The sequence below is a fragment of the Babylonia areolata genome, chromosome 6 (assembly GCF_041734735.1).
Source record: "Babylonia areolata isolate BAREFJ2019XMU chromosome 6, ASM4173473v1, whole genome shotgun sequence".
NCBI classification, from domain to species: Eukaryota; Metazoa; Mollusca; class Gastropoda; order Neogastropoda; family Buccinidae; genus Babylonia; species Babylonia areolata.
In genome coordinates this window covers 36,810,869-36,831,679 of record NC_134881.1, presented here as the reverse complement: position 1 = coordinate 36,831,679, position 20,811 = coordinate 36,810,869, and the positions used below count along the sequence as shown (strand labels likewise).

Genomic DNA, 20,811 nt, shown 5'->3' with positions numbered 1-20,811 from the left:
TAAGTCAGATTCCCCCTTTTTAAATGATAGAATAATCACAATGATAACTGTGGCCGCTGAAGAGGAAGAAGAAATGAAGTAGGGGCCTAGCTCTCGCACTCAACTTTCGCGTGCATGCATGACGTTGAACCAACGGGAGGAAAAGATAACACCTTGCTGACCTAGGGGGCTTAACGGTCGCACACAAACATCAGTCTCCTAGACCGCACCCCCGTATTGTGGATTGATGCCCTGTATAGGGATTAGCACTGGATTACGGACAAGACACGACAATAGAAGGCTGGGGAAACGATGGACGGAAAAAGGGAGGGTATGGGGGGGGGGGGGGGGGGGGGGGGGGGGGGGGGGCTATTCTTGAAAAAAAAAAAAAAAAAAAAGAGGTCAGTTTGAAAGAGCTGAATGCAGGGTTTTGAAGAAGTGAAAAAGAGAGGTTGTATTTTGTATTTCTTTTTATCACAACAGATTTCTCTGTGTGTGAAATTCGGGCTGCTTTCCCCAGGGAGAGCGCGTCGCTACACAACACCGCCGCCCACCCATTAAAAAAAAAAAAAAAAAAAAAAAAAAAAAAAAAATTCCTGCGTGCAGTTTTATTTGTTTTTCCTATCGAAGTGGATTTTTTTTTTTTTTTACAGAATTTTGCCAGGAACAACCCCTTTGTTGCCGTGGGTTCTTTTACGTGCGCTAAGTGCATGCTGCACACGGGACCTCGGTTTATCGTCTCATCCGAATGACTAACGTCCAGACCACCACTCAAGATCTAGCGGACGCGTTACCTCTAGGCCATCTCTCCACTAAGGAGTTACAATCAGAGTGTAGGGTCAGAGACAGACAAAGAGCGACAGTTGAATGTGGAGTTTTTGAATCCAGGAACATAAAAAGAGAGAGGAGCTGAAACTGACCATATTTGTGATGAACGTAACAGGCTTCAACAGGACATAAAGCAGGAATAATAGATTATAGTTAGATAAGTCTCATCTGTGTCTTTTTTTCTTTTCTTTTATCTTGCAGAATGAACTTGGGTGAGGTAAATTGTCTAACACACACACATGCACGCACACACGCACGCACGCGCGCGCACACGCACACTAATTATGAAATATACATTACCAACTTCAGATGACTTTAAAAACTCGGTAGTGTACAAAAAAAGTTGATTTTTTAATTCAGCATATGAATATCACATACTTTCAAAACCTTGTGCATTTTCAGTCATAACACTAGTTTTCTTTTTGTTTTCTTTTGTTTTTCTCTCCAGATTTTATCTTTTCTGTAAGAACATTGGTATCACATTATTCCACTTGCGTATGCCTACGTAGCATCTGGCTAATAATAACAATATCAATTTAACCACTAGTGTCTAAGACTGGACATTAACAAGTAGATTAATAATCTTAACTTAGAGTTATTTTAAGTTTTTTTTTCTTCCAAAAGCCGTAAGCTGACACTTATACATGCATCTGTTGATAAAAAGATTCCAAGGATCTAAAATCTGCATGTCAGAGTCCCAGCACAATTCTTACCACACAATTGTGTGACTGACACTTGATTTTGCTTCTGATCCAGGTTACTTGAGCTTTTTGATAATTTACTTTCAGGCCAGATGTGTCTGCAAATATAGTAAGAATTCTAACAGCTTAAACAAAGGATTCTTCATTTCCATCTAAGTTCAGGGCTACGTCATCAGCAAACTGCGATGGCCTGACTTCTTCATTGATATGAATACCTTTTATTTTCTCATTTTCATGCAACATATCTGGTATCTCCTCACACAGCAAGTACTAGTAAGGGGATACTGGGTTTCCTTGTCTTACACCATGATGAATACTGAACAATGATAATATGTGTCATTTACAGCAATACATGTGGATATGTCTGCATAGGAAGCTCTTATCGATTTATTTCAGGGCCAAAATTGTAATTGAAACTTTAAAAAATAAACTTCCATGAAATAGTGGCAAATGCCTTCTAAAAATCTACCAACAATGAAAGAGCGGTCATTTTCCTTTCATTGTTATACACCAACATGTCATATAAAGTTGGATGTTTTCCCTGCCTTTCATAAAACCGTTTTGGCCAGTGTAAATAAACCTTGGAAAAGCAGTTTTTAATCTGTTAGCAATACATGATGTATGTAATAAGGATATTGGAATCCAGTATATCTTTTTAAGCAATCCAATGTATCTTTTGTATTTTTCCTTGCATGAAGAAGAGTTCTACAATGAAATTGTGACAGAGATGAACATGGAAATGGCACACTGCATGGTCTGAGTGCCTAGGATGTTCTGAACATTTTTTACACTGCATGTAGCTGGGTCGTTGGGATGTTGTAAACATTTCTTACACTGCATGTTGCTGAGTCGTTGGGATGTTGCAAACATTTCTTACACTGCATGTTGCTGGGTCCTTGGATGTTGTAAACATTTCTTACACTGCATGTTGCTGGCACCTGGGTTGTTGCAAACATTTCTTATATAGCTTAGACTGCATGTTGCTGGTCCCTGGGATGTTCTGAACATCTCTTACACTGGTGGTCTATAAAGTGGGTCCCTGAGATGTTCTGAACATTCCTTGAACTAACACAATAAGTGAGAATGAAAATCTTGTTCCAAAGATTCAGTCTGATGCCAGCCAAGATCATCTGTAATAAAGAATTGTTTCTTTTTTGTCACTTCTTGACCTAGAACCGTAGATGACTATGTCTGGAAAGTCTGCCTGCATGCCTTTGTGTGAAGCAATGCAGATTTGATAAGTATGTGCAGCAGTGGGGTGATCCTCTGAAGGTACTCTGGCACCTCACAAGAATTATAGAGGAAGAGTAAACGAGTTAACCTTTAACTTTTTTTTTCAAACCTGTGTCACAGCATCAGGAGGGTGAGTAGCATGGTAAGCGGTAGTTCCCTGTGGACTACTGGTGCTGAGAAAACAATGGAACATGTGACTGTGTTCAGGAGTGTTGAGATCGTGGTGCGAAGAGCAACATCACTGTCAGTGCATACGATATGGCAGCAAAAAAAGAAAAGAAAAAACTCAAAGAAAAATGACTACTCCCCTGTCATTTTTTTTTTATTCCCCAGAACAATCTTAACAAGGGCAGTCCAAAGGAAAATTTAAGAAGAAATTGATTTCTTCTCAATCGTTTTTTCTCCCAAACAATCTTTAAACAAAATGATTCTAAAAACATTGATCAACTTAAAAGAAATTTTAAAAACATTAATTAAACTTGGATACAGATTACTTTTTTTTTTTTTTTTTTTTTTAGTGTGCAGAAAGTGCTGACAATCAGTAACAACACATTTTCAAAGTCTGATTTAAAATGAGCAAGATTGCTGTTGTAAATCACATTTTCATAATAGTCTGAGTTTGTCACATGACTGGGCTGTTCTTATACACAGTGTCTGTGGCTAACAACAGCATAATGTCACAGACAACAAATTCATTTGAAATCATAGTATGTACTCAACAGACCTTTTGAAACAGATATAAATACAACATTATAAGACCAGTTAACATCATGCTTACATTTTTTTTTAAGTGCAGATAATGTAAAATAAGTGGGAATGAAAAAAATGTATATTATACAAAAGGAAAACGGCTGTACTATACTGAAGGATCATACAGCCTGTGGTTTGTTTGTGTAATGAATTTTCAGTCTATAATCCAGCTACCTGTATCACAGTATGCATATCTATGTATTCACATTCTAAGGTCATATTCATACATATTCTAGGGTCATTTATGTATTTCCATAATGACAAACATGTCCATATTCTAAGGACATAAATATGTGCAAGTTACCTGTTCACCATAAAGTACATGATTACCAGAACAACAACAATTAAAAGTTTCTTGTATACTAAACCAGAAAATTATCTAAACTGAAATACACAGAGAGTTCAAAAATTCCCCTTCATTTATGAAAACCAAACTTTACAAACAGATTTGTTTGAATACATGGACAAAATACATGATGAAAAATTCATGATAAAACAGGAGCATAATTATACTTATTCAAAGAATGCGCCAACTGTTACACAAGGCATTTACTTGTAAGATATCTACATTTCACGTCCTGGTTCTGATAACTATATTTTACTTCCTGGTTCAAATGATCTCAACAAATGAGTGGTTAGGGCATTGGATTGTCAATGAGGGTCTTTGATTTCATCACACTGTCAGTACCTGGCGGATTAAGGATTGAGATTTTCCTAATCTCCCAGGTCAATACATATGTAGAACTGCTAGTGCTTTAATTACCCCTGTGTGAATACACATGCAAAAGATTTGTTAAAGATTCCGTAATCCAGGTCAGTGTTTGGTGGATTATGGGAACAAACATACCCAGCATGCATCTGAAATAGGAGAATGGCAGCCTAAGTGGCAGGGTTAAAAAGTCACACATTAAAGCCCACTCCTAGATAAATGGGAACATGGGAACCGCAGCCAACGAAGAGAGAAAGAAAAGACTTCCTTGATCCCCAACTCACGTAAACATCCAACTACATTCCACTTCCTGGTTTCAAAGTGCAATGCTAAAGGAAAGAAGGCTGTCTTTTTCTTTCGTTTTCTTCAGAAGGGATCTGGGCCAGAAGCAGACATGACCAACAATCAACAGAAAGAAAACTATGTCCACAAAAAAGTCTGAAGAAAAGACTGTCTGAGACTGTCTATTCAAATTTTGTTTTGTCCTGCGTTCACTAAATTTTGGTTGTTGCTATTCAACAACATCTAATTCCTTCCATGTGTGTTTGTGTGTGCATGCACATGTGTATGTGCTCTTGTGTGCTTTGTGTCTGACTGACATTGTAGTGTGAGGTGTGGAAGCAATATACAAATGTATTCTTCATCTTATTAGTATCTTTTTTTTTTCACTGTAGCTTTCACTTTCAAGTCTTAATCATTATCAGCTGGTTGAAAATGCTATCACATATTATTTTTCTTCTCATTCTTTTTTTCTTAAATGCCTGTCCTTGTAATCTTCATTCTTTGACCTCCTCAAGATGATGTTCAAATATCATACTATGTGTATACATTGTAAAAGACATATGCTAAGGTGTGCAAACTCTACAAACATTGCAAACTGCTAGATACATATATCACAAAAACATGCAAATAATTCAGCAAACTGGAAAATATGTTCATATGCACAATACTGGAAAACTGGGAACTCTGTACCATAACAACGCTCTCTTTATTACCTGCCATCAGTGTATGACTTGGCTGATGACTGCAGCACTCTGGCAGTGAGGCAGCGAGATTGTAAACAGTGAGAAGGGCACCAGTTGCACATCCTGAGCTGTTATGTTATGCCGATATACCTGGCCAGGTTTATGGATAAGGGGTTGTGGCATACAACAATATGTTTTGATTTCTTTTTTTACATTTCTTTTTATTTGGATATAATAAGCAGAATGCTTTCTGTTCAGACTGGTTATATTTCAGTGTAGTTACTGATTTCATGAATAATTTTTTGTATGTTCTACATGCTATCCCTACAGCTACAATTAGACTGTCACCTGAGTCTTGGCCATAAGCCTCTCAACTGTTTGGCCACTCAAGTAAATTCAGCTAAAACACTGACACGTGTATAAGGTAAAATCACTGATGACAATCATACAGTTTTGTATTACTGCACCACTCTGCCAAATCTTTTTTTTTTTTTTTTTTTTGCTGCCCCATCATCTGCACCGTTTCAGCGGCAGTCCACAGGGAACCATCAATGTTAGGTCGCCAGGAGGCCACACACCACAGGAAACCCTGCACTGCTGCTGAGTCACTTCGGTGGTGTTCAGTGGTGCCTGTTCTGATTTAACATACTTAGGACACCACCTACTAAGCTCCCTACTAACGAAAATAATGGCTTAGTCGCGGAGCCAGACTGAGTGAGCGTCCCTCCCAGAGTGGAGACCACCACCACGTCCCTTAAACAACAGCCCCCCATGAATCTGCCGACACTGAAGACTTCAGTCACACACACACACACACACATCTACATTTGAGCAACATGAAAGAATAATGAGGCAATGAGAGTAAATGATTAACAAACAATAAAGAGTGGTCACTCCCTTCATACACAAGGTACACAACTTTAAATCAATGCTGCTTATGCTACCAGTTTGTTTCAATGTACCTTTTATTTACCTGTGTGCTAGCTGAATCGGTAGCATAAGCAGCACTGACTCGAAGTTGTGTACCTTGTGTACGCAGAGAGTTACCACTCTTTTGTGTACATTATAGTGGATTTTTCTTCCACAGCTTCCATGTCATTCTAACAGCAAAGAAACAATGCCATGTTACACTAGGGGTGAAGGAGCGCAAAATGAAAGAAACTCAATAAAAGCAACATGCTATAGAAAAAAGTGAAAAAGACTGAAACCCTCTCTATCTTGTCAGGCAATAAGACATGATATATCACCACAGCCATATCCCATGAAGAAACAAAGCTGTATCTCCCATGCAGTTTCCAGTGATATAAAACATACATATACATAAGTGTCAGTGATAAAACACTTGCACTGTCCCAAATACTTGATACAGGTAGTCAAGAGATTTACAAGGTAAGACTTTTCATTATGTTCACCTCATGAAGCACTTACATTTATTTAGACATTGCTTGATATGCTATTCTTTTAAAATGTACGTATGTATGAATACATGTACATGTATGTGGATGTCACTGTTTGCGTGTGTGTGTGTGTGTGTGTGTGTGTGTGTGTGTGTGTGTGTGTGTGTGTGTGTGTGTGTGTGTGAGTGAATGTGTGTACAAAAATGTATTTGTCTCACTACATCTGTACTGTTCTTGATGTATTAATTTCTGTTTTGCTTGTCTTTTTATGTGTTCCTATGGATTGAGTAAAAAATAGAAAAAAAAAGAAAAAATGTGCTAGAGACAATACCAACCATCCACAACAAACCACCACCAACAAAATTGTAAAGACACAAAAAAGATTAGAATCTGTGTTATCAACTGTAAAGAAGACTTTTTCTTCTTCTTACGTGCATGACCATTTTTACTGCAATGGGGGACAGCAAATACAAACATCTGTAGGGGGGAAGAATAACAACATAAATACAACAAAATAAACACTGAAATAATTATGTCAAATAATATCTAATAATAAGGCTGAAAACACACACACAAAATTTTTAAATGATGCAGCAAATTGAACAGGCAACCAATGACATCCATATTTATCTTTGTCCTTGGGCAAACTGATTGCTCATTCCAATTCTATCCGTCCTGTTCTTTATGTCATGAAAAAGACAGTGCATTCTTAATGATTATTTTCAACAATATATACATTATATGTCTATATTTAGAACACTAACATCAATATATTTACAATATGCAAAATTGACAGTGTCCTCTCTCAATTATCCAGTCTCAACAGCCATGAGTGTCATCTTTCAGATATTTCCATCATTCTATCATTCTATTACATCCATGAGGGTTGCCTTTTATCAGAATTTCATCAATCTATGGCCTTGTTACATCCATGAGGGTAGCCTTTCATCAGTTATTTCCATCATTCTATGGTCTTGATACATCCATAAGGGTCATCTTTTATCAGATACATCCATCATTCTATGGTCTTGATACATGTATAAAGTTAGAGATAGGAAAAATCACGTGTGTACAATACTTTATGGCTTTGTCACGTGCATTACGTGAGAGCAAGGGAGATGAATACAATCCAACTCCCAAAACTTTCAGGTTATAAGCTCATCACAACCCAGTGTTTCATGAGAGGAAAATGGAGTGAAGGGATCAAGACAACTTTCTCGCAATCAGTCTGTTAAGCATGAAGAAACAATTACAACTTGATAGGCACTGCATATTACATGTCCTAGTAGGTGATTACTTACCATCCTTATTCTGGAGACAGAAAAAATACAAGAGCTGTGGCTTGTAATTCCAGTGATGCAGTTCATGAAAAACTATTAAATATACATCGACAAGATCAAGGTAAAGAGTTGTAAGGTTGGACAGCTGAGGGCTATGGGTGTTTAACACATAAGTAACACATGTTTCTCTGAACGAAAACCAAGGTAGAGATCTAAGATTCTCTGTACATCAAAATTCAAAGAATCCTCTCAGGAATAACAGGTGTTATCTTAGTTGAAATGTGGAAAGTTTGTGTCAAGCTACAGCTCAAGACACACATACAAATCCAAATATTGAATCTGATCCAACTGAAATCAGTTGCAATGAACAAAGACAACAATATCAAGCAAAGTCACATCAAGCAAAAAACCAAACAACAATAAAAATGAACAAAGAACAGTCAAAACAGTGCTTCCCATTTCTTCACCCGGTTTCTTCATCACCATAGATGGACCTCCTGATCATTTCATCATTGAATCTCTGTTCCTGCGCACAGCTGTTACAGAGACCTCCTTTGTCGCGGTTCCCGTAGTTGGTGCAGGAGGGATTCAGGCAGTTCCCTGTGTGGCGACCCGCCACGCGGTAATACGTCTCCCCCAGAGAGGGTGACCAGCGTGGAGCTGCCACGTTTGGGGGGCGGAGAGACGGTGGGGGGAAAGACACCTGGGAAGGAGGGAGAACGTTACCTGTTCCATACAGGGTGATGGAAGTGGGCGTGATTCGAACCTGGGAGGCATACCCCACGCTGGTGACCTGTGGTCGGCCGGTGGAGGCAGCCAGGCGGTGCGTTGCCTTGGCGATGGTGGACAGGTGTTGCTGGTAGTGGGTGAAGCACATGTCAGCATGACCGGGGTCTCCGTACAGTCTGCAGCCAGCCGCGGTGCAGGGTCGGCCATGACGATCCTGGGGCGTCACCACGTAGTTGAAGTCTGGCGGCACTGTGATGGTGCCAGATGTGGGCTGGTGGTGCTGGTGCTGGTGTGCTGGGGACGGAGCGGAGTGATGCGTCTCCTGTTCCACCTCCCCTGTGGAAGACAGGAAGAAATGTACAACACTGTAGCCACCAGGGGAAGCAATGGAGTGATGATCACTCTTCAATGATGAAACATTTACAAGAAAATGAAACAGAAAGATATGATCCATGTAGATAAACATCAAAACAGAAAGAAACATCTGTCCACATACATCTCATCACTCAGTCTGTAGTTTGACATATGTCTCATCAATCAGTGTGCATGTCCACATATGCCAAAGTGTTACTGTTGATTAATCCAAACAAAAGTCTGTCAAATACAACAGCCAACCAATGCCTCAGCTTCAATTTCCTGGCCACTTTGATCATGCCTGTATTGAGGTTAGAGTCAAGCTGTTCAATGTCAGCAAAATCATCAAGGGTCACCCGCTGGAGCTACCTACTAGCTGTTTCCACTCCAGGGGAAGTATCCACTGGTTCCACTGATCAAGACTGTCACTCAATGGCTTAGCGGTGGCGTCCTGTGCATGTTGGATTGGAGCAGGCACCACTGAACACCACTGCAGTGACTTAGCAGCAGCGCAGGGTCTTTTCTGGTGGGTGGCTTGTTTAACCCAACAACAGTCACAGGTCCTTGTGGACTACTGGTGCTTGGATGCCTTTCCATCTTTAATATCTATCACACTCAGGATACGTTGCACACTTGCATGTGTGCTCCAGACTTTGGACTCTGAAGTAACATGCATGTCCACCAATGATTTCCACTGATGATGGCACAACATACTGTCAGGTGCTGTTAGGAAACTGACATGAAAGCAGAAACATGCTAGAAAACTGACATGAAAGCAGGAGCATACTAGAAAACTGACATGAAAGCAGAAACATACTAGAAAACTGACATGAAAGCAGAAGCATACTAGAAAACTGACATGAAAGCAGAAACATACTTGAAAACTGACATGAAAGCAGACACATACAGAGGAGGTGCAGTTAGAGAACTGACGTGAAAACAGACACATACAGAGGAGGTGCAGTTAGAGAACTGACGTGAAAGCAGACACATACAGAGGAGGTGCAGTTAGAGAACTGACGTGAAAGCAGACACATACAGAGGAGGTGCAGTTAGAGAACTGACGTGAAAGCAGACACATACAGAGGAGGTGCAGTTAGAGAACTGACGTGAAAGCAGACACATACAGAGGAGGTGGAGTTAGAGAACTGACGTGAAAGCAGACACATACAGAGGAGGTGCAGTTAGAGAACTGACGTGAAAGCAGACACATACAGAGGAGGTGCAGTTAGAGAACTGACGTGAAAGCAGAACTTACTTTGGACATGTTCCCTGTAGCACCTCGTGCAGTAACCAAAGTTCTGCGGAGCACCAAAGTAGCTACAGCCTTCAGTCACACACTGCTGATGTTCCGTATTTCTTGATCCAGCTGGAAAAGGGGGGAAAAAAAGAAAAAAAAAGGAGAGAGAGAGAGAGAGAGAGGGGGAAGAGAGAGAGAGAGAAGTTTATAATAATAATAATAATAATAATGGATACTTATATAGCACACTATCCAGAAATCTGCTCTAGGTGCTTTACAAAAATGCTTTTGGTAACATAAAACATTATACCTATGTTACATACACACACCAAAATGTGACCACACACCCACACACACACACACACACACACACACACATGCACGCACGCACGCACACACACACACTGCATACATACATTTTAACATACATGTGTATCTAACAGCTACCCTAACACATACGCACACATAGGCAGGCACAAACTTACATTTACACACAAATTTATCATCATGAATACAAAATAAACGAAAAGGATTCTTACAAAAGCACATTATCCAAAATCCTGCTCTAGGTGTTCTACAAAACACACTTTACACACAGAAAGTTACATAACACATTACATCAATATTACATATATCTGGTGTCCCCCAAAAAGTGAACCGCTTTTTGACAAGTATTTTCTCAGTGATAGAGAAACCAAATTCATTGAAAATTTTCACACAGTAACCTTAGGGTATCATCAACAAGTCTGCAAAATATCTAAACGTTCGGACGCAAATTATACGAGTATTGTCAAATTCAAAAGAGCATGTAAAAAAATCCAAAATCTTGTGGTCTAGGGGTATTAGTGTTATCTAAGAAAAGTAAGTACAGTCCTACTTGATTCTGCTCAGTTCCTTTTCTTTTTCGTTTTTTTTTTTTTTCAAAGACATCCATCCCCAGTTTCTTTCTTCACAGCTTTAGCCTTGGACTGCCGATCACTCCATCACATAAGGTTAACAAGGAGACTGAGATGTTTTCCACAAATTCATAATCACGTTTCATAGACTTTGCTGGCCTTACACAGAGCCACAGTCCTAAAACCATGGAAGGTTGCACAACATCTGCAAATACTGATCATAAAAAGCACTGCCAAAAAACAAAACAAAAATTGGGTCTAACAAGTTAGCTCTGTTTTGTTGTTTTTTTTCTTCATAAACACTTTTTTTACCCAAAAAAAAGCAAGCAAAGATGACATGCACATTACATGAGTTAAAAACAATTTAAAGAGAGATAAGAGGTAGCAGAGAGAGATTAGCATAGAGAGATTAGAGGTAACACAGAGTAGAGGTAGCACAGAGAGATTAGAGGTACAGAAATGCCAACCCCTGTCAAGTGTTTAATCAGGAAATTTGGTAGGGACATTCTGAATTTTGTAGGAGCACTCAGACTCCAAGCCATATCAGCGGACGTACATCTTCAAGGCATACAAAAATTTGGGCCTACTTGCAACATGGTGTAACTGCTAGTGCTACAACTGAGCAGACTGGTTCAGTCAATGCTGTTTCAATGTAAACACGCATGCAATTAGCTGAGCATCAGCACGTGAGACCAAGGCTAGTAGTAACTACCCTGGCCTCATGATTGATAGGTGTAGAGCATCTGGATAATGTTACGACAGAAAAACATGTGACCATGCTATGTAGTCAAAAATGAACTTGTTGAAACAATTTTGACATGGCGTAACGTCAGAACAAACTGCGATCAAGCGTAACAAAATGCAGCAAAATCGTAACAGTTGGCATCTCTGGAGGTAGCACAGAGATCTGAGGTAGCACAAAGAGATTAGAGGTAGCATAGATATTCATGGTAACACAGATATAAGAGGTAGCACAAAGAGATTAGAGGTAGCATAGGTATTCATGGCAGCACAGAGGTAAGAGGTAGCACAGTGAGATTAGAAGTAGCACAGTGAGATTAGAGGTAGCACAGAGAGATTAGAGGTAGCAGAGACACACTGTAAGTCCAGTAACACTGATCCTACCTTGCTCAGAGGCTCCTGCAGAGGCCCCCTGTGCCTGGCGCGCATGTCGCAGGATGTCTTGACACTGCTGGCACAGCTTGCCTGCCTCAGGCACGGCATTTCCGCAACCAACCCCGATGCAGCGCTGTGTGGACGAGCAGCACTCCGCCCCTGAAGCGATCAGGTCGTTGTTGCCCACCTCACTCTCCGGTTTCTCTGGCAACCCTTGCGGGGGGCTCTTCTCCACTGTCTCTGTCACTGCAGCAGGCTGAGAGTCGGCGAACCTGCTGCCCTGCATCCAGCTGTTGATGTAGGTCGCAGGAGGGATGTTGCTTAGGTCTCGGAGGCTGGTTGGCTGACTCTTGCTTTCTGGGGGGATCCAACCTCCTGCCAGTTTGGTGTAGGTGGCACAGGACTTGGGGCCTGTGGCAGGCCTCACAGAGGGGTCAGAGGAGGAGGAGGACTGAATGCTAAACATCTTCTGCTCCGTCAGACTGAGCGGCTCCTCTCTTTTCAAGGGCTCCGTCTGGTTGGCCAGTTCCAGGTTCTTCAGGTCCTGACTGACGTAGCACATCCCACACAGGTTTTGGTGGACCGCTGGGCCTCTACAGCCCTGCTTCCTGCACTCTGCCGGCGTGTCACCCCCTTCCCTGTTCAGTCCCCCCTTGAACAAGGTGGCCGCTGAAAGCAAGTTCTGCTCTGAATCTGAACCACTCATCTGCTGCTGGCTCTTCTGCCCACTGACTCCTGCCTCCTGCTCAGTGGAAACCGGCACCACAGCAGGCCCAGAGGAGGCCAGTGTCAGGGGCTCTCCACCCATGGCTGATCCCCCCTGTTCAGGGTGACTGGTTACTGCTGTCGACGCCTGTCCGCTGCCCAAAAGCTGCAGGATGTGTGGATCCTCAGAGGAAGGCAGTGGGCCAGGTGCTTCCATGGCTTCTTCCTGCGTCTGGGTGCTGGAGAGAGGGGAGTGACCTGCCCTTGCCTCACCACCAGGGGGCCCTGTCACAGGAGGCTGGCTCAGTACTGATGGACTCTGGGCTTCGGTTCCAGAAACTTCTCTGCTCTCCTGAGGCCTCTGAGCACTCAGGCAAGTGCCAGGCTGTGCCGCTGTTTTCTCTCTGTCAGTGGAGGCCTGTGCCGATCCTGCAGACTGTTCAGCCATTGCACTGGCCTCCTGGGCCTCCTTCTGCTTCTTGCTGGCGCATTCATAACAGTAAGGAAAGGTTTTCGTGGAGCATCGGTACCCACACTTTTCTTTACACCTTTCGTTCATCATGGACAGTTGGAGCTGGCCCTCTCCTGCAGGCATGGAGGCCAGAGGTGCTGTGGGGAGAGGTCTGCTTCCGACAGCAGCCACATGCCGTGACTCTCTGATGGTGTAGGTCTTGAAGCAGCTGCTGCACATCATGCCCAGGTCGGGGTCCCCGAAGAACTTGCAGCCTGGCATCACACACTTCTCCTCCGGTGAAGGGTTCAGACTGACACTCTGCTCACCAAAATTTCTGATTGGCCTGACACTGGGAGGAGGGATATTAATCTGATGCTCCATTTGTGCGGCAGTGTGGAGGGTCGGATCCCCCAGACCCATCTGAGGCGTGTGCGCTCCCTGCAGCTGTTCTCTGCGCACATTCCGAATCAGCCATTCGGGAGGACCTGACGCTGACAGCTGCGGACATTCCTGTGTCCCTGCCGCCCCAGTGATGGCGGCGTTGTGGCTGTGATGGCGACGCAGAGAGGGGAATGGCTTGGTGCCGTGCTGGAACCGCTGCACACAGTCCTGGATGAAGTCCTGCACCAGACTGAGTTCTGCTGGCAGAGAGTTCCCCTCCAGCTCGGCACACAGCACGTTCTGCACTCGTCCCTCCACCTGCATGACCGTCTCCCGCACCTTGAGGTACCTCCTCAGAAGGTGCCCCACTTCCGGCTCCTCCTGGGGCAGCAGGAACCGGACAGGCAGCTGCTCAAAGCGGCTGTTCACCAGCGGCGTCAGATCCCTCTTGGGATTGGACTCCATCAGGGTCTGGTTGGGGTGGTCGGCGAAGAGGAGGGGGCAGAAGTGGCTGTGGGAACAGCCCAGAAGGATGGGCATGCGGCACGTGTCCACACACTCCCACTCCAGGGGCAGGTAGATGCCACCCCTGTCGTCATCCTGAACGCTCAAGCCTCGCACAGTGCGCACCGCAGAGTCCGCCAGCACGATGATGGGGCGCCGCAGGATATTGGCCAGAGTGTAGACGTGGATGGGTTCCAGAAAGCGGTGAGGGACAGCCACTGACTGGGAGCGATTGGGTTCCAGACACTGCCGGATCTCTGTCCATTCCTTGTTCATCAGCTGAAAAGTGTGTGGGTGAGGAGAATTACAAATATGGCATGGAAATGCATCATATTGTCAAACATGGTGATGCCATGCTACTGCAGAGACTTTGGTATGCAGTACTGGCATTATAAATCTGAAAATATGATATTCCAATAATATTAGATGAATCATGATTGACCTCACTGAATTTACAGAATACAAAAAGGTTATGTGTTATGTTGCAGCAAGTCTGATAACCTTTAAAAAAGCCACATAGACACACACATGCATGCATGCATACATGCACACGTGCCCGCAAACACGCATGCTCACACAATATACATTAATAGTGTCCAGGAGGAATATAAAAATAGCAAAAGGGTAGGAGACTGAAGTCTGTGTGAAAAAGATACAAACTTACAAGACTGTGAAGAACAAAGTACTTTAACAAACTGAGCCAGATCACTGATCATGTCTCAAAACTACTTCAAGTGACAGAAATGTTCAGTAAAGGTCTCTAGTATTCATATACTTCACACTAACACTGACAAGGACATTCTCTCTCTCTCTCTCTCTCTCTCTCTCTCTCTCTCTCTCTCTCTCTCTCTCACACACACACACACACACACACACACACACACACACACATATATTTCATCATTCTGACAGAAAATGTTTTTTCATAATCCACAGAAAGCATAGATTACAATCCATAGCATAACAATAATCACTGAGAGAAGTAAAACCTTGGTGCTAAAAATACACCACAACCACCATCACGACGCTATTGCTGACATAAACAGTGATGGCACAGGATATGGTTACACTCATTATGTCAGATAACACCACTCTTCAGCAGACTTTGGTTAAACCCACATCTGTGCATGTGCAGAAATATTCATCTAACACATTTTTTCATTTCACACAAGAATGAAATGTGTGTGTGTGAGTGTGTGTGTGTGTGTGTGTGTGTGTGTGCGCGTGTGTGTGCGCGCGTGTGTGTGTGTGTGCGCGCGCGTGTGTGCTCATGGGTGTCTGCTCATAATCTGACACATACATGTGCACCTGTTTGTCCCAGTTGTGGGCAAGTTCACAAACATTATATCTATAAAACAGCACCCCTCTAAGTAATTATATATAAATTAAAAACAATGTCCTCTGCTTCAACATTCAAAACTCGAACCACATCAGAATCGAACCTATACCCTTACCTCAGTGCTGGTGTCCAGCAACCTGTCAACAGTTTGTGTCAGCTGTCTCTGCCAGTGATGCAGCCAGCGATCTTGGAATCGATGATCGTGATCGACGCTCAGAGTGAGGCACAGGAGGCGTCGCAGCATCAGACTGCTGTCAGTGACACCCCACACTGCCGTTCCCACCGCATGAAGCAGGCAGTTGCCGTCCTCTGTGAAAGAAGAATAAGAGGGAGGTAGGGGAAGAGGGGGTTGGGGATGGAATAGAATTCAATCAACCATAAGCTTCAATGACATGAATGCACAGATATTTAGGGAAAATGAAAGTTTCCATCCTCTGTGATAGATAATATCAGCAGAAAAATAAAATCTGATAAGCCATATGCTTGAATAAAATGGACTGATAGAAAAGAGGACGAAAAAAAAAAAAGAAGAAATTTTAGAATAAACTTATTTATCAGACTGTCTATCATGGCAGGAAAAATGAAATTGATCAATCATAAGCTTGAATTACATAATTTGTACTGATATTTTGAAGAAAACAATTGTTACCCCCTCTCAAAAAAAACCAAAAAAACAAAAAAACCCCAAAAACAAAAAAAATGAAAATATACTTGAAAGGTGAACACCATAAATGTACACATGTTTAAAATAAAAAAGCAGACAGTTGCCATTCTCTATGACTGGGATTAGAACAGACAGTGAACTTAATCAACAATAAACTTGAATGATGTACATGTATACAATACATTTAAAAAGAAAAACAAAAAAGACTTTCAAAAATTCAAAATTTCAAAATAAAAACGAATACCATCAATGGTAAATGAAATACATATTTTTTTTATCCACATACTTTTCACTGATAAATAATACTGAATATCTAAACCTTGCAACTGACTTTTAATAAGTTCAATTTAATTGAATATCTCATTTGACGAAATGGGATATCAAACTATTGGTTAAGTCACTGAACTCAAATGACATCAGCGCATGCATGGTAAGATATGTTACTGTCATGCTGATTCTCAAGCCTTCCCACTATACTGCCCTAACAGGCAGATTTAAGATGACATACATTTGTTTCATTATTTGTTTAACATTTAATTCATTATTTGTTTATTTGCTTATTGTTTTCCAAATAATTGTGTACTTATTCATTTATTTACATTGTTAGAGATTTAAGTGGCATACATAAATTTCATTATTTGTTAATTTGCTTATAGCTTACCTACAATTTTTTTTTTTTATTATTCATTTCTTTACTTCCTTAGTTATCTTAAATGGACATATATGACACTGAAACAAAATGAAAATACAACCAAAAGTATACAATACATGCTAACAGTAATGCTGCTATAAATCCATACCAAGTAATCAGAATCACATGAAACGTTGTTGTTTTTTGTATGACAGGACAGGAAATATATCCCAGGTTAAATCAATAGTGCAATGATATATATTTGTCTGCTCCTCTGACAAATGTCTGTGGTTATCAAATACAAACATCAATGTATATGACATGCTTCATAAGTATACTGGATTTCACTGCATAAATTTATGAGTCACACATCTTGTTCAGTATGGTTTTTCATAATCTAGCTGTTTATATATCACAGGTTTTGGAGAACAAAGAAAAGGGAAAGGGAAAGGAAACGGCACTTACTGGGAACACTGACAGGAAGCAGCGACCTCACGTTCCGGCACCAGTTGATCAGACCCACCTTCACCAGATCCTCCTTCATATCTCGATCCACGATCGCAGATAAAACCCTCATCTTGAAATCTGGCTGCCATTTTCTGATGTCTGGCAGTGAGGTGGAGTAGAAGGATGTACTGTTGCGGAAACAGGCCAGTTGCTTTCTCTGCTGGCTGTCATCCACATTTTCAAACAGCCACAGTTCCACCACTTCCTTTTTGTGGGGGTTGCTCTCTTCAAAGCTCGAGAGAAAATTGGATGGCATCGTTGTAGGTTAGGTTGCTGCGATGTTCAGAGCTTGAATCATAACTGGAAAAGAACAGCAGCCTTGCTACAAAGCAAATTCTTTCCATTGATTTTACTCTTTTTTTTTCTGTGCTTCAGAAGTGAAGTGCTTACTGCATGCACTACACTTTCTATAGTCTATAAAAACAATATTCCTATTATTCATCACCAAATATCATCATTTAGTATCAACTCCAAGAGAATGGAAATATAAAAGTATGATATACATTTTCTGGAAAACAACAACTTGTAACAGCATGTATCTTTTATAACACAACAACAGCAAGTACATGTACCTTTTAAAAGACAACAACAACAGCAAGTACATGTACCTTTTAAAAGACAACAACAGCAAGTACATGTACCTTTTAAAAGACAACAACAGCAAGCATCTTCTAAAAGACGACTGCGTGTATTATTTATGAGACAAATGCACACAGAAAAATAACAAACTGATCAACAGAGTAGCATCTGAAATACAAAAGCAAACCAACAACCCTTCAGTTATTTTGGAAATGTCTTTGCAAAGATGGCAAGGAAAAGTGAAGAGGTGGGGGGAGGGGGTGCGAGAACTGTGGATCAGATTAGCAGCTTGACTTTGCTGGGTCTTGCTGAATCAAACCTGAAGCACAGGGCTATCTGTTCTGTGCCTGACACAGCTCAGTTTCATCTCCTGAAATACAGCTGCAACAACTTAGAGAGTATACAGAGAGTTTGACTTTCAATCTGTGGGTCCTGGTTTTGATCCTGGCGAATTCAAGTGGAGATTTTTCTGATTTCCCAGGTCAACATATGTGCTGACATATGCTAGTGCCTTAACAATCCCTTTTCTGTGTAGCACATGCAGAAGATCAAATATGTTTGTTTAAGTCCATCTCATCCATATCAACATTTGGTGGCTAATTGAAACACCAACATATCCAGTATGCACAACCCCCAAAACAGAGTATTGATGCCTAAACAGGTTAAAACAGTCATACTTTTTAGACATATGAACTTGGGGGTGGAGGGTTACATGAATACAGAAAGCAAGCAATCTCCTAAATGAACCATGTCTTTCGACGGGCGCAATATCCGAGTGGTCAAAGCGTTGGACTTTCAATCTGAAGGTCTCAGGTTGGAATCTCGGTAATGGTGCCTGGTGGGTAAAGGGTGGAGATTTTTTCAATCTCCCAGGTCAGACCTGCAGACCTGCTTGTGCCTGAACCCCCTTCGTGTGTATATGGCAAGCAGAAGATCAAATGCGCACGTTAAAGATCCTGTAATCCATGTCGGCATTCGGTGAGTTATGGAAACAAAAACATATCTAGCATGCACACCCCCTAAAACGGAGTATTGCTGACTACATGGCAGGGTAAAAATGGTCATACACGTAAAAGCCCACTCACGTACATATGTGTGAATGTGGGAGTTGCATTCCACAAACGAAGAAGAACAACAACAACCATGTCTTTCAATAACACATTGACAAAATAATTGATTAAACAAATCAAATCTGAATACAGGAAGCAAGCAATGTCCTAAATGAACCATGTATTTCAATAAAACATTACAAAATAATCAATAAAGCAAATCAAGTGATAGAATGGACATCAATCTTCTTGAAAAAAGATGCCATCTTGAAATTGTACAAATCTTTGGTGGTGATTCACTCAGAACAGGGCAATATTACTTGATACATTTAACTCAAACTCAGTCCCAAGGAAGGGCAAAAAGACATGCAACAGAATTACTGACTGAATGCAGGGGTCATATGAACTACAACTAAAACATATCACAACATGACTTAAATTTGCTGAAGCTGTGTATTGTAAATACATTTGTGGGGACAGAATACTGGAACATTTTGGAATTCCTACCATGAATAGTAACAAAACAAGCATCATGTTTTATATGTAGACGTACATATACATAAATATATCAGTATAATATCCATACTTTGTTGGCATATAATTGGCCCTGTGCTTCTGAATCAAGTGTAAAAGATCACAGTTCACACTCACAATTATGTGGTAGGACACAAAAGCACTTCAGAAAAGACTGGTCCAACAGTACTGTCCTTTCTATCAGCTCCAAGCTACACTGGATAGGTCAAATTATGTCTACATTTGGTCTCTACATCCATATATATATATATATATATATTTGACTTTCAATAAAAACAGAAGCGATTGCAGTGACGTTGACGAACAATGTCACAATATGCGTTACATGTGACAGCCACGCACCTTTTCCTTTTATCATCGTCCTGACTGTACAGCGGATGAGTTTCAGTTTCAGTAGCTCAAGGTGTCACTGCGTTAGGACAAATCCATATACGCTACACCACATCTGCCAAGCAGATGCCCTGACCAGCAGCGTAACCCAACGCACTTAGTCAGGCCTTGAGAGCACAACGAATGAACACACACACACACACACACACACACACACACAGGCTTCCCTGTCGGAATGGTTTCAGTTACACACAAGTTACAGTTTCAGATGACACGAAACGCAACGCGGGTTCACTTTATATTTCTCAAAGATTTCTGATCATACAAGTAAGCTGAATTCAATAATCGACCACTTACCGTTGATTATCACAATAAACACTTCGACGATACTACGACGAAATTTGCGAAATATATCTTGCGTTCTTCCTTGGCGTTTCACAAGTCAGTGATTGTTTCCTGAAAGACCACGAAAGGGGATTCCCCGCACATTCCCATTCTATTGTTGATTGGTGGAAAGTTCGAAAGAATCACGTGACGTGGCTTGTCGACAAGCCCATAAGTCGTTCTTCTCCGCAGTAATAAACGAAACAAGAAGCGAAGAAAACGTAAGGGCGATAAAGAGGGTGGGAGAGGCTGGGGAGGTGGGTGAAGGGGGCAGGAGAGAGAGAGTGTGTATTTATCTGGTGACTGACCTTATGGACTTTGGGTCACTGATATCCTTTCTCATTTGGACAGATTTATTTATTATCTTGAATGGACTGAATGACCACAAACACACACACACCTAAAAACTCGCGCGCGCGCGAGCGCGTGCACACACACACACACACACACGCACACACACACACTGTCACACAAACAAACACACTCGCTCGGTCTCTCTCGCGCGCACTTACGCAGTGAAAGAAAAACGTAGACTGTGTAGCGGGAAAAGAGGAAGGGGCGTGGGGCGGGAGT

General features: G+C 41.6%; 1 protein-coding gene across 2 annotated transcripts; it reads right to left on the bottom strand.

Annotated features, from left to right (window-relative positions):
* Positions 1-4,275: 4,275 nt before the first annotated feature.
* Positions 4,276-20,367, bottom strand: LOC143282980 (uncharacterized). Of its 2 annotated transcripts, none has more exons than XM_076588921.1 (6): positions 20,212-20,367; positions 17,321-17,662; positions 15,676-15,869; positions 12,187-14,500; positions 10,184-10,294; positions 4,276-8,907 (listed from the first exon to the last, which is right to left on the bottom strand). In XM_076588921.1, exons 2-6 carry the CDS (start codon positions 17,616-17,618, stop codon positions 8,306-8,308), a joined length of 3,519 nt encoding a protein of 1,172 aa, XP_076445036.1. In that variant the 5' UTR covers positions 17,619-17,662; positions 20,212-20,367; the 3' UTR covers positions 4,276-8,305. The 2 variants fall into 2 exon arrangements, with proteins under 2 accessions (XP_076445036.1, XP_076445037.1); XM_076588922.1 differs by lacking the exon at positions 20,212-20,367 and adding an exon at positions 19,867-20,039.
* Positions 20,368-20,811: the final 444 nt, after the last annotated feature.